At 44.8% G+C, this 14,317-nt stretch overlaps 1 protein-coding gene across 3 annotated transcripts; it reads right to left on the bottom strand.

Moving 5' to 3' along the window:
* Positions 1–2,071: 2,071 nt before the first annotated feature.
* vrk1 (VRK serine/threonine kinase 1) lies at positions 2,072–12,432 on the bottom strand. 3 transcript variants are annotated; one of them, XM_040049120.1, is made up of 13 exons: positions 12,299–12,432; positions 11,646–11,805; positions 11,439–11,494; positions 10,207–10,276; positions 9,580–9,667; positions 8,781–8,889; positions 7,831–7,923; positions 7,112–7,244; positions 6,478–6,598; positions 6,257–6,315; positions 5,078–5,247; positions 2,524–2,617; positions 2,072–2,385 (listed from the first exon to the last, which is right to left on the bottom strand). In XM_040049120.1, the coding sequence occupies exons 2-13, from the start codon at positions 11,803–11,805 to the stop codon at positions 2,237–2,239; spliced, it is 1,302 nt and encodes a 433-aa protein (XP_039905054.1). In that variant the 5' UTR covers positions 12,299–12,432; the 3' UTR covers positions 2,072–2,236. The 3 variants fall into 3 exon arrangements, with proteins under 3 accessions (XP_039905054.1, XP_039905055.1, XP_039905057.1); XM_040049121.1 differs by lacking the exon at positions 12,299–12,432 and adding an exon at positions 12,117–12,253; XM_040049123.1 differs by lacking the exon at positions 12,299–12,432 and adding an exon at positions 11,999–12,089.
* Positions 12,433–14,317: the final 1,885 nt, after the last annotated feature.

Here is a 14,317-nt window from a genome sequence, read left to right as displayed (position 1 = left end):
AGCGCTAAATGGCCCAGCACCAGACTATTTGTCTGACCTTTTGCAGCTTTAACAATCTACCTCTGCACATTAGAAAGGCCCCACCTGTCACTCTTTAAATCCCATCTTAAAACACATTTTTCCTCTTTGGCTTTCTATACTGTATGAGAGTTACCAAGTTGTATTTGAATTTTCTTACCTGTTTGATGATGTTATTGTTTCATTATTACGTTGTACAGCACTTTGGTCGACTCTTTGCTGTTTTTAAATGTGCTTTATAAATAAATAAATGAATAAAATGACTAACCGACTCAGAGATCCCAGTGGCCCTACCTTCCTGCACCTGTCTTCTTTAGGTGCTATAACGAGATCAGGACAGCATTATAGACCCAAACTGCTGTTTATTGTGAAATGTTAAACGGTGTTAAGAACAGCAGCAGTTGGTTAGTAGTAGCTCAGGAGCAGTGTTGGGCAAGTTACTTTGAAAAAGTAATTAATTATAGTTACTTCTTCAAAAAAGTAACTGAGTTAGTAACTGAGTTACAAGATTCTAAAAGCAATTAATTACTTGAAAAGTAACTATTGCATTACTTTTTTTAAAAAAAAGTTTAACCCTCCAGGGTATAATTGGCCATTTTTAACTACTTTTGGTGTTTCCTCTACATTTCACCTTTAAAAACTATTTACCTTGCCTTGTTTGGTCTCATTGTTTTCAGAACAACCTCACGTGTCTGAATTTACAGTTATGTTTTCATTTTGACTACAGTATTAACACAACTGATCTAAAATCAGATAAAAAAAAACATAAAATCCGAGTAGAAAGTGATATTTTTTACTGTAACAGCCACAAACATGTTTAATGAATCATATTTTATAACTTTAAATGCAAAAACTAAACTGTCAATTTTAAAATCCTATGCACAAGTTTTGCAAACAAAGTGATTTGCAGCCATTTACCCGTTTTCTAATAACCATGTCAAACTGTTTACAGAATAATCAGCTGTTCTTCAATAAGATGCCACAAATTATTTGTGCCAAATATTTCTGTCCACTATAAAGGAGAACATCACAGCCTGATACCTGCAGGTGTGACAGCAGCAGGTGTGTCACTCCTGTTTCTACCTGGAGACAGCAGTCGCCTCATTGTTCTGACACACAACACAAAACTATCCACAACACTACACACTAACTACACAAGACAACACATTAACTACACACTCCAAACACGCTAAACGTCACAAATCTCAAAACTCTCTCTCTCTCTCTTCATCACTCCTCCTCTTCCTAAACAACCAAATGTCATGTTGCCATATCATTTTTTGATTGGTCGACATGGTGCATTTTTCCAGCAACACCAACAGGCTGTTTTTGGTTTGTTTTTTAATTTTTGGGCTCATAAGCAGAGAGAGCTCGCTGCGCTGTCGAGTCACCTTGTTGCTTTGTCTTGAAGTGGTCATGTGATTGGCTGACCACGACTACTTTGTTCTTCCTCAGTCAAACAGCAGCTCTCATGCGATTGTTTTGCCCCCTGAGCTCCAGGTGTTGTGCCAAAAAGTGATGTCAGCCAGAAAGTGATCGCTGTCCGCGGGAGCGCGCAGCTGCTTAAAGCTGTAGCGCCCAGATTACTTACAGCTACTTCCTGCAGCTGATATAAGGTGCTGTAAGCTGAACACAGCGTCAGCCGTCTGTTTGTTGAAACATAGTAACGCGACTGCATTTTCTTGTTAGTAACGGTAACGGCGTTGTAACGATAGAAATAGTAATTAGATTACTCATTACTGAAAAAAGTAATGCCGTTACTTCTAACCCCGTTGTTCCCATCACTGCTCAGGAGGTAGAGCAGGTCATCCTCTAATCAGAAGGTGGGAGGTTCGATCCAGTCTCCAAGTATCCTTGGGACAGATACCAACCCCAGGTTGCTCTCTGATACAGCAATCCGATTATTGTTCAGCATCTGCAGACAAGTGGGAAACCATTTCTTTACCCCCAGTTTAAAGACAGCGCCATCTATGGACTCGTTCTTAATTCATGCGCCACTGAGTTCCTCAAACGTGCCATAAAAAAGCAACAGGACAACTGAAGTTTGAGCTTCTTCACACTTTGGCCCAGAAGTTTTAATAAGAACAACTGATCAATGTCGTTATCTCTTTATTGTTACAATGCAATCAAACATCAGCATCTATTAGCACAGTGTAACAGTGTAACAGCCCAAAGTAAATCCAACATAAAAGCCTGAGAGGAGGAGTGAGGTGGATGTTCAGGTGCTCGTTTTCTTGGGTCTGCCTCTGGATTTTTGGGCAAGTCCGGGTGATGTCTGGGTTCCCATTTCCACAAGTCTGGATCTGGGGTCACTGCTGGGCACCTTCCTGGATTTCAGAGTCTTTTGGGGACTTTTCTTTGGTCTGTCTGCAAAGTTAAATTCAGCAGGCTGTCAATCGTTTAACCCAAATGTTGTCATGTAGTTTTCAGTCATAGCCTCTGCTTCAGTTACTCTATTTAGAGATACACTGACAAAAACCGGTACACTCTGAAGAGGAAACCAACCGTTCTTCTTTGCGACTCTCTTTTTCTTGACGGGACTCGAATCCACCTCGCTCTCCTCCGCTCTATCGGCTGCCATCTTTCTTTTGGTCGTCTTCTACAGAGAGAGAAACGATAAATATGAAGAGAAGCACCAGGCGGTGTGTTGATGTTGACTAAAAGACATTACTTTAAACCTGGGAGTCCACTGTGGGTCCTGTACAGTTTGTTTCTACAGAATATGTTAAATCAAGAACAAATATGAATAAATTCCCACATAGATAATTACCGTCAAACTGCCTCATGCCATAAATTGAGATTTAATTCTATTTTTACTGAATTGTATTAATTGTATTAGTTTGTAATTGTATTAGTGCCAAATCACCACCATCGCCTCACACTAAGTTATTCTGTAAGGTAAAGATGCTACAACCACACAGTGACAGTGGGAAGAAAAACTGAACAGGAAGAAACCTGGCCCCCGGCTCAGGGAGGGGCATCTGCTGTGAGGGGGGGGGGGGGGGGGCACAGGCAAGAAGAAACACTGTAGTTCATCCAGAATCATCATTTAACATAATCTGAGGTGTTTAACAAGTCTACAATGTGCATGCCCATCTAGCCTTTGCTAACAGACACACACATGTAAATGACACAGTCACAGCCAACAGCAGCCACAACATCCTTGCAGCTTTATGATGGATGCAAACAGTCGATCCAGGCGTGCACTGATGATTATGTGCGTCTCACTGACCCTGAGCTCCTCATTATAGACTCTCCTCAGCACTCAAACTCTGTGCTGGAAAACTGCTACGTGAAGTTCTATCACAGGTATGAGGAAATCCCAGAGGCTCCCCACAGGAAACATGTCATGCACTAGAATCTGACTGTCGCCATTACTCTCCTGATGTAGGGCTGTGACACTCTGCATCGACTACAACATGGACCGACCTGGGTTCATTCAAGGTGAGATGTACTTTGTAGAGCTTCCACAAACACGACGGCTGCTGAAGAGTTCATAAACTTATGTCTGTCAAAGCAAACACGGTATGTCCTCAGGAAGTACAGGTGCCCCCAGAGAGAGCGATGCGCTTATCACAGGCAATCAGCTCCTCCATCCGCCGCCGTCCTTTCTGGGCCTGTGTAACGAGACTCCGCCCACTGCCCCCTTTCCATTTTTGCCTCCATTTTGACAATTGCTACCTCATGATCACCATGCGGCACCCACTGAGGTGAACAGATTGGCGGGATAATTACATACAATAACAAGCACCAGGGCCCAGTAACCCTTCGGCTGGCAACACCACGTCCCCAGTGGCAGCTTCCATATGCACAGAGAGCACGTGGGGGAGTGACGGGGGGGGAGAGAGGGAGAGCAGGAGAGGGAGGGGGGTGAGAGAGAGAGAGAGAGACAGGGGAGGGGGGTGAGAGAGAGAGAGAGAGACAGGGGAGGGGGGTGTGAGAGAGAGAGAGAGAGAGAGAGAGAGGGAAGGGGTGGAGGGAGAGTCAGGGGGACAGAGAGAGCGAGGGGGTGGAGGGAGAGACAGGGGGAGTAACATATAAATGTTACGTTGTAGCTGAGAGCTCCAGCATCACGTACAGAGGCGATGATGTTTGTCCTGATGAGCACCAGCACTGAGAACAGTCAGAGACGGGCTGCTGCATACAGACACATGAAGGGAAACTTCTTATCAGCTGAGGCAAAGAGAGCAATGTTAATGACTCCAGTTCAGCTGCTTTGGTGTTAATGAAATTAACAACAGGTGCACTAGAGGGGCAACAACGAGACAACTCCCAAAGCACTAGCATGAGGAGATACCAGGTTTCACAGCCAGTCCAGCCACGGCCAGGTCTGCCGTGTCGCCCAGCACAGCCATAGCCCCCCTGGGGGGTCCGTAACCCATCAGCAGGAACAGTATCTGTTTCTTTGTGCGAGGAGGAACACGATGAGCACTATAGGAGCCGTCCACAAGGTTACTGGTGTGAATGTCTCTGACAAAACCATCAAGACTCGACATCCTCTAGCAGGCCTTGTGATCACTACCCAGCACCATGGAGCCCGAGTGGCATCGGCCATAATACCAGACTTGGCATTTCATCAAACCATGTGGCATCGCTTCATTCTGGACACGCCCCTATGACCACAACAATCTGAAGAGATAGGCGACCCCGAGGTGTTGGCGGAGGGGACTGTGAGCAGTCCCTGGAGTGGACATCAAATGTGTCATCTATAGGAGCCTACACACAAAGCCTTCGACCATAAAGACAGCTGGAGGATGGACACTAACCGAGAACAAAGTGAACTGGTGGATGAGTTAATGCAGAGGATGCACAACAACTACATATTATACAGTTCATAGATGTGAACTGGACACAATGATGCCTGAAACCATGGGACAGTTGCTCCTGTCATCACCAAACAAAGTTAGAAATAATTATGATGAAGCGACAGTTGTTCATTTCTTAGTCGACTAAATGAGGAAAATAATTCGACGGTAAGTCAGAGTTGTACACCCCCACAGGCTCGAGCTCAAATACTGCCTTTTCTCGCTTCCCTCTAGAAACAAGTAGGAGCGCTGACCTTGGTGGGAGGCGCCGCTGCTCCACTGGCAGAGGTGAACTCCAGCTTGCCGTCCTCTTTAGGACCGATGGTCTTCAGTCCAGCCTGCAGGATAGAGCGCAGCTTGTCGTACGGTGGTTTGGCTGTGTAGCCCAGAGACTTCACCTCCTCCATGAACCGCTGTATCTCATCTGCAACACAAGGAGAAGCCCGTTCATCAGAACCCTCACACCTTGCTCGTTCGAGACCATCAGGTCAGCCATGTTCTTTTCATCAAACACTTCATAAACAAAGACATAACTTAAACACAAGCTCCCCCCCCCCCCCACACACTGTTGTCACCATAGTGTGTTGCATTCAGATGTCAACGTCAGGCTAAATGTTGTGTGGTGGGACTTTCTTCAGACTTGGCGCGCACACACACACACACACACACACACACACACACACACACACACACACAGAGAGAGAGACAGGGGAGGGGGGTGAGAGAGAGAGAGAGAGACAGGGGAGGGGGTGAGAGAGAGAGACAGGGAGGGGTGAGAGAGAGAGAGAGAGACACACACACACGGAGCAGTAAACAACAGTTTGCTCGTGCTCAGCACAGCAGAAGGACGGAGGTGCGACGTCTCCTCTGAACCGACACGCTGCCTTCCGGTCAAAACACCAACATTAAAAGGCAACTTTTAGCACAGTCGGGCAACAATGTTGCCATTTACTGCCGCAGCTTGTGGCCTGTACTTCTATCCCAGTGAGAGGTCAGGTGGTCACTGCTCAAAGGCAGGACTTGCATCATGTTATAAACACATGAGAGCAGCCAGGAACAGACGAAATGAATCAACTCACACTTTACTGATGATGCTGCTGTAACACACAAACCTTATCAAAGAACACTAACAGTACTGATCATAGCTGACAACAACTCCAAGGCAACTTAAACTCCTTAAACACTTAAAATAATGGAAAGGTAAAATGCTCGACTAATCATGAACTTGATATGATTTGAGGTCACATGGTTTCAGACTGTGGGATTATGCAGGGCATTGTGGTTTTCACAACCAGATAAAAACATTAGCATTCATGATGTGACAAGTGTACAAAAGTCTACAGTATATGAATAATACGGTGAGGCACGTCAGTGTGACCAGCTCAGCGCTGGTCCATCGCAGCCACAGAGCCGCCGCTGTCAGTCTGTCTCACCTGGTTTGTCTTGAGAGGAGAAACACTTGGCCATGAACTCGCTTATGTTTTCTTGACTCCTGGAGGTGAAAACGTTGCACAACTTTCTTTAATACACATCAATCAGTGTGAACTGTATAACACAAAACAAAAATGTAAATAATAAAACGTACTGTAGAATTGTATAAACGGCAAAGTGTTGCTGACTGGAGCACCCAGGCTGGGTGCTGAGTTTCACATACCGGATCTTGGCGTCTCTGACGTACAGCGGGTCCTGCAACTTGTCCTCCCAGGGCAGCCGACCACACAGCCACTGAACCATGCAGTAGGACAGGATCTCCAGGTCGCTGCGCCTGGACGCGGCTGTTAGCAAACATGGCGCACGTAGCAACATTAGCAATATCAGACACTTATGTACATAATAGCATCCAGGTTATTTCCACGTTGTACAAGATGAGGAACACCAATCAGTATCAGTGTTGTTCTTTGGCAAACTTCAGCTGGAGCAACAACGCTGTGGCTGAACACACTCAGTACTACGACTGCGGCCCCAAAGGTAAGTCAGTCCAGCACACTGCCGTGTTAAAGTGCTCTGACTGCACAGCAAAACAAACATGGGTACTGTTTCGGTCTCTGGGCGAACGTGGGGCCGTGTCACACTCTACACTCTATGGTGTGTACTGAATCCCAGTTTAAATGGGGAGGAAACAGCCCAGCTGTTCCAAACCATCCTCACTAAAATGGTTTGAAATCCGTTCACACTGATTTTCCTGTTCATGGTTAAAAACATCAGAGCCTGCTGACTCTTTCAGATTACCACTCTGGTTTTGTACACCATGTTGGGCGTCATGACTACTCGCGTGCGTTTGCACCTACATGCTCCTTTGTGGCAGTCGATGCTTGTGAACTCGATGGTACCATCGTGACATTTCTTGGGGTCTTCCTTGTACTCCTTGGGCAGACCTTCAGGTGCGTACCTATAGGCCAGTCCATAATCTACCAAGTAAACCTACAGTTGACAAACACAAAGATTCAGGCATGCACACACATACACACAGTACTAATCCATGTTTTAGCAGTGTTCACTGACTGTACACAGACAGGAGAAGCAGGATTTCAATTCTAATTCCAGCTCCATATCACTTTATTATTCCTCAGTTTGCATTGTGCTTATATTCTCTGTGGCTTTAATAAAGAAATGTAGAGCAATAAAAGCAAACCTACATTCACCACCTCCGAGGAAGAGCAGGAAAAACAACCAGAGCCAATATTAAAATCCTGAGGGGCTGATTTCTAAATTGTCATTTATAAAAAGCTCCTTAATAACACCACCGATGATACATTATTAATCTCCAAATTAAATATTTGCCCCTGCCCCCACCTTATTTGCAGCTCTGTGCTCCTGCCATCTAATCTCCCCCGTCTGAACACTCTGGCTTCACCTCCCCCCGTCACAAAAGCCTAATTGAATCTAATGAAGCGCTGCAAGTGTGTTCCAACCAAAACCAGGCTCCTCCTCCCGCCGATGCCACGGGTCACAGCGGCACTTTGTAAACTGTCACAGTTTCAGTCAGCACGCTGGAACTCCAACTGACCTGGTTGGGATCGCTGTGACTCAACATGAGGTTAGACGCCTTCACATCAGCGTGCACGTACTCGTGCTCGTGGATGTACTCCAGGGTATCCAGCTGCACAGGAACAAATACTCCATCAAATACAGAGTACAGACACATCTGTAATGTAGCAAGACCCTAGTACAAAGTAATCACACTACATGGTTTAAATATAATGTGCAGTTTGCTGCTCAGCCCGTCATCACCTCACTGAGCAGCAGCCACATAAAGCCAAACCTGTGATCACATTACAAGGATTTTATTAGCAACTCGATTCATTACGTTCAGTTTCAGAACATAAACATTTGTCTCTTTTAGAGGGGAATGTAGCCGGGCTGAGCACCACAGAGGAGAGTCTGACCAGAAACAAAGTTTCACCTCCTCCACATAGATCTTAATAAACTAGAGCGAACGGGGAGACGCGCTGCTATAAGAGAAGCGTGGGATTTCCAACAAGAAAGAGAGTCACAGTAAATGACTATTTCACAGTCTATCCAGTGTCATTGTGACAAATCTTACTGGACTGTGTAAACAAATTACTTCATTGTTGGTATTTTCATGCAAACAAAGGATTTTCGATCGGAAGCACAGGTGCAGGAAATCTGCTGACGTTTGCGTTTCCGTAAAGCGGTGTCAGATTACAGTTTCAGCTCACTTTAAAAGCAGAAACAATCATTCCAGGATGAGCAGGAGAATGCTTCTGACCCACAATCATTAACACAACTGAAAATACACTTCTGTGTCTCTTTGGGAAAACCCATTTCCTCCCCTGTGCATCACTAACTCTGAGGATGAAACCGCTTGTTATTCGACCCTCATCATCAGTTATTTTCAGTTTGCGAACAACGTTCATCCTCAGGATGTTGGTCATGACCTGCTGCTTACAACCTAAGTGTTTCAGACTGAAACAACTTCATCGTGACAAAACCAACCAGTCGAAGGCCGAGCTGCAGGACCAGCTTTCTGGGAAATCTCCTTCCGCATTCCTCAAACTTCTTCTGCAGGTCTGTGCCAAGTCTGTCGATGACCATGAACCTGTATCTGGTTGGTACAGAGAGCTTTGTTAGCAGAGCGTCAGAAAGGCTGCAGCTTTACCTGTTACTGTGAGGAGAACGCAGCTGTTTCACTTTACTTCTTATTTGGTGTTTTCTTTCATCGAGCTTTCAAGACATTAACACAGTAAAAAAATAATAAAATATTAAAAATTGAGTTGTAAAAGGTGTAAACAGGGAGATTAGCTTAAATATCTGAGTTACTATAAGTGCACAGAGGAGGTCAGGAGAGGTGATGGAAGGGCTGAGGATAGTGCTAACTATGTGACCCAGGCGGGACCAAAGCTGATGCCTTATCAGGCCACTGGGCCCTTATGAAACCAGTAACAAGTGCTACTACTGAGATCCACTACATGGTATCAGGCGGTGCCAAAGTAATCCACTGAATGAATCAGAGTGAGGTCTGCTATAGAAGGCAGAGACCTGAGCTGGGAAAACACAAGCTCTAATCAGCGTAATCATGCCCACCTCTCCTTTAAAACTGTGTGTGTATGTGACTCCATCCAGTGTGCAACATGCAAACACCATGGAGGAAAAGTCAAACAGAGTTGATGCACAGCTCGAGCTGCGTGCACCAAATATAACTGCTGAACCTGAACAACTGAACGTCACACAGAGGGAGGAGAGACGGGCTGCATCGTTACAACCTGAGACTTGTCCCCAGCACTCCCACCCTTACCTTTGACCCCCTCTCTCATGTCGACCTGAGCCCCAGTACCGGGGCACGCCCAGGTTCTTCAGCTTCCTGGACTTCATCCAGCTCTGAACTGCAGGGCAAGAGTAAACTTATCAGACACGTACATGAGCTTTTAATGTGTGCATACATGAAATCAACAACACAGGAAGTAAACTCTGTGAAGCCTGGTGCTGGTTTAAGTGGGTGATGGATGTGAGACTCCAAGTAATAAGAGTATAAATCAGTGGGGGAAAGTGGCCAATATGGCCGCGAGCTAATCTGCTGCTGGGACAAATATTTACCAACAACGTGAGACTCCAGCATGAATAAAATATGAGGCTTTGGTTCCTTAGTCATATAACAGTTAATCGTCAGGGGAGACTGACATTTGGATTGTTATTATATAAAATGCAAAGCGGTGGCCCGAGGGCCGGCGGCGCTGCCACCAAACGCTTCCTTTCCTTTGTAGGGCTCCTCTGAGCCTCGGCTGCAACACCATCTTTTAATTAAGAAACTTGCCTCTCTTTTTATTTGTTTGCCCTGCTGGTGAGACTCTTGTGTTATGATCGCAGGGCTAACTTTGGCTCGCTGACAGTGTGTGTGTTTATAGTGTCTGATCATGTGACTCACTGAGATCCGGCTTGGCAGCTCTCATGTAAAACGCGAGCTCGCAGAAAAGCGGTCCATTGTCAATAGGCTCCTGTGGACAGATCAACAGGTACATTAGGTCTGCAGACCCACAACAGCACACTGGGCTTTTGTGTTTCCACCCTTCACAGGCAGAAAAAAAGAAACAATCCAGAGTACAGCTCACAGCACGGCAGGCCGGTTCCTTCTCTTCCGTTTAAACATTTAAAAAACAAACAAACAAAAGTGCAAAAACTGGTTGTGTGTCTGTGTGTTTAAATCCAGGTTCACAGACTGTTACATCTCTGACAGTTAGGAGCAGGTCCGTGCTGGGAATGAGCCCCCGAAATCCGCCGTGCTGCAGTTTAAATAAAAATATTTAAAATGTTAAATAAAAATGTTGAATAGCTTCCACAGTTTGTTTCAGACAGCGACAGCACAAATAATTAGAGTTAAAGTTGGAATAAACACTGTATAGGTAGAGCTTTACATTTGGCCCACAACAGCCATCACGTCACTTTTTAACAGCAACACCTGCAGCGTGCAGATGTGAGCCTGCAGTGGGCTGCAGCACAGTGGATCTGACGGCGCTTTTATTCAGACCACGCTCGCTGCTGTACGTCTCTCCTCACATCTCGACATTGATTTGAACCAAAACGTAAAATTTGGATTCATCGCTCCCTCAAACGTTGCCACTGATTTTCAGTTCAGATCTTGGGTGATGTGGCATCCCCGGGCTTTTTCTCCCCGTTTCTCCTCCTTAAGAATACAAACAGGGAAATGGTCACAGTGCAGAAAGCGCCTTATTGGCTGCAACGTTTGCACTGTGATCACTTCTCGTGACACTTTAGTGACCAGCAACTGGACAGAGCCATCTGACAGGCCCAGGGTCAAGGCCTGTGCTGGCTGCATCACTGCAGTTAGTGAACAAATAAATCGGACGATTCTCAGAGTCAAATGGGAGAGACTGATGAGTCTGCACATTAGAGCAGAAAAGCAAGTCAAACAAGTCCTGTCAGTATGTGAATTATTTCTGGACTTAATCCAATGAACTTATGTTGCCAATTAAGTCTTAACTCTTGATGGGCTTAACTAAAGTGGAAGTGTTATAGAATAGAAATTGATATGTCATAAAATACAAAGGTTGAGTTGGCTTTTGTAGCTACTTTTCTGTGAGTAAAGACAAATGTATGTGACGAGTAATAATGCCGGGACTGGAACAAACTTAGTCCTACCACTTTGATGACATAGCGAGCATCAGCACCCACGGGGTTTGCAGAATTTTCCTCGGCTGGGGAAAACATGAGAGGGAATGTTCATTACTTACAGTATTTGGTTGACACATGCTTAAAATCTTTATTCACTTTTATTCAATATAAAGTTTGCAGCTCAAACTCGGATGTTAACTAGAACTAACATACAAATAACATTGTCTTTCTTACCCAAGTATATGACCCCAAAGCCCCCCTGACCGATCGGAGCCCCCAGCTTCCATTCCTTCTTCATGGTGTCCTTCAGCACTTCTCCAGGAGGAAACTCCTCTGCCAGTTTCCTCTTGGCAGGGGCTCTGCCTCTGCCTGCCGCCTTGGCTTTAGGGGGCATCTAACACACACACACAGCCACGGTGGTCGTTAGTGCTGCTCCATCGTGATGGAAGCAACGCTCCAAAATAAAACTAAGCTAAACATCGTTGTAAACACAACAAGAAATGGAAACTTGTACTTTTCGGGTCACATCAGAACCATGTTTTTATCTGTACCGAAGTTAGCTAACCACATCCTGAGTTCCCCATCACCTGCTAATGTGTGCAGCCTATACGAGACATTTCCCCCACACGAACCGCCCGTTAGCATGTGGGTTCAAACCAACAGAAAGAGAAACAGTAAAGCGATGGCGTCGTGCGAAACCTGCACCTTGAGTTGTTCTTTCGAGGCTCGTTAGCTCTCATGCTAACTGCGCGGTTTTGTGAGTAACCGTGTGTCACATTAGCGCCTACATGACCCGCTACATGACGCCGTCCGACAGCACACGCTCCCGAGTCGCTGTGGTTGGTTCCGTTAGCGTACACATATATGCGTGTATGACAGAAACATACCGTCGCTTCGTTGTTTATGCTTCCCTGTAGGAGAAACTGTACACGGACCAAACTTCCCGCAAAACTACCGGTCAGGAAGTGACGTCCTCGTACCGCGCTATTTTATTGGGGGAAGTCGCTGCTTCACTACTGTGTGAACAGCGACGAGCTGTCCTTTCTGTTAGCGTGAAGAAGTTTAAATACGCATTTAATCCCCGAGATCTCTTAATATATGAAAGATGTAAATATATTTTAAACATGTCTTAATATAAGAAGAAGTGCTGTTTCAACAGCAACTATTTTCTGCATTTCTGCTGCTGAAACCTGCCAACATGACTCCTGTGGGCTCAGTTCTAATAAAGAAATATGAGCTCAGACTGTCCTGTAAATATAAAGCAGACAGTTTACAGAAAATGCCTTTTTTTAATGTGGAACTATCATCCATCCATTATCTGCTGCTTATCCTCCATGGGGCAGGTCTTCAGTACGTGATCAACTATCAGAGCTGTGTTATTAATTTCTTATTGTTTTATTATCAAACCATGGACTAATATGTCCTATTGTGCTATTTATTTAAGTCCAAATCTGTGTTTGATTCTGTAAATTTATTTAATTTGGAAAGAACAACAACATTTAATGTTAGGGCTTGTGCGTAATACTTTGCAGTCAATAACTCCCTGAGGTGTAGAACCATGAGTTTTGTGATTGCTTAAGTCAGTAAAAGGTCATCCAAAGTCACTTTTTGTCTTTATAATAATGAAAACATCTCACCCAGTTTGTAGGCAGTGCAAATATATCAGAGTAAAACACAGTCCGCGCTGTTCATAGTTCAGATTGTGTATATTTGCACCTAAGTGATTAAATATATATGCTTTTGTCTCCATGCACCATAATGTTGTGTTTTCCACCCATCCAGCTACACCAGTACTGCTTCATCATATAAGGCACCTGAGAGAAACAGAAGGGAAAAGTCATATTTTCTAGGTTAAGAAGAGCATTCATTAATTTCACTACTGTCACTGTATTGCCCAATCAAAAGAACAGAATAGAATAGAATAGAATTCAACTTTATTGTCATTGCACATGCACAGGTACAGGGCAACGAAATGCAGTTTGCATCCATCCAGAAGTGCTTTAGTGATATAGATATATTACAATATATATTAGCAATAATATAGATATGTGAGTATATTACAGAAATGGGTCTATTATGGTATGTTATAATGTACACGGTATGAAGTATGTTGTGAATATTCTATAACTATAAGTATGTACAGGCTGTAGTGAGTACAAGCTATGTACAGGCAATGAACAGGATATAAATATGAAAAACTATACAGAATATGAAATAAATAACTTTACAGAATCTGAGATATACAGCTATACAGAAATGGGAACTATGCAAGTTGTAAACAGTTGTAGGATTAAAGATTATCGAATGTACAGAATGATTATTTACACAGAGCTATACAGTAGTGCAGTTAAGATAAGTGAGGGTGTAGATAGTTTCTACAGAGGCTATATAAAGTGCTGGTGGTTGTGAGTGGTGGTTCAGTTCATGTTATTATTGTGTGTTTGAGGGTACAGTTGTCCATTGTGGGTGTGTGTATGTTCAGTCCATGAGTTTAACGTGGGTCAGATGTCAGGAGGCAGAGTTCAGGAGTCTGACAGCTGTGGGGAAGAAGCTGTTCCGGTACCTGGTGGTCTTAGTCCGGAGGCTCCTGTAGCGCCTCCCAGAGGGCAGGAGGGTGAAGAGTCCATGTGATGGGTGACTGGGGTCTTTGATGATTTTCCCAGCCCTTTTCAGACACCGCTTCCTGTAGATGTCTTTTATGGCAGGAAGTGGTGCTCCGGCGATGCGCTGGGCAGTTTTCACGACCCTCTGCAACGCCTTCCGGTCCGAGGCAGAGCAGTTCCCATACCAGACTGTTATACAGTTGGTCAGGATGCTCTCGATGGTGCAGCGATAGAAGTTCACCAGGATGTCTGAGGACAGGTGGTTCTTCCTCAGAGTCCTCAAGAGGAAGAGGCGCTGGTGAG

The sequence above is a fragment of the Simochromis diagramma genome, unplaced genomic scaffold, assembly GCF_900408965.1.
Source record: "Simochromis diagramma unplaced genomic scaffold, fSimDia1.1 OVJJ01000426.1, whole genome shotgun sequence".
NCBI classification, from domain to species: domain Eukaryota; kingdom Metazoa; phylum Chordata; class Actinopteri; order Cichliformes; family Cichlidae; genus Simochromis; species Simochromis diagramma.
Note: the sequence above shows the minus strand (reverse complement) of the source record. Positions and strands in the feature narration are given on the sequence as shown.

Bases quoted from the DNA above. Each gene is read 5' to 3' on its own strand.
- vrk1 (XM_040049120.1), bottom strand. From the start codon at position 11,805: ATGCCCCCTAAAGCCAAGGCGGCAGGCAGAGGCAGAGCCCCTGCCAAG. The intron at 7,924-8,780 runs GTTGGTTTTGTC...GTTCCTGTGCAG, and splicing joins TGCAGCTCGGCCTTCGACTG to CTGGATACCCTGGAGTACAT. The intron at 2,618-5,077 runs GTCAGCGCTCCT...CTCTCTCTGTAG, and splicing joins CAGCGGCGCCTCCCACCAAG to AAGACGACCAAAAGAAAGAT.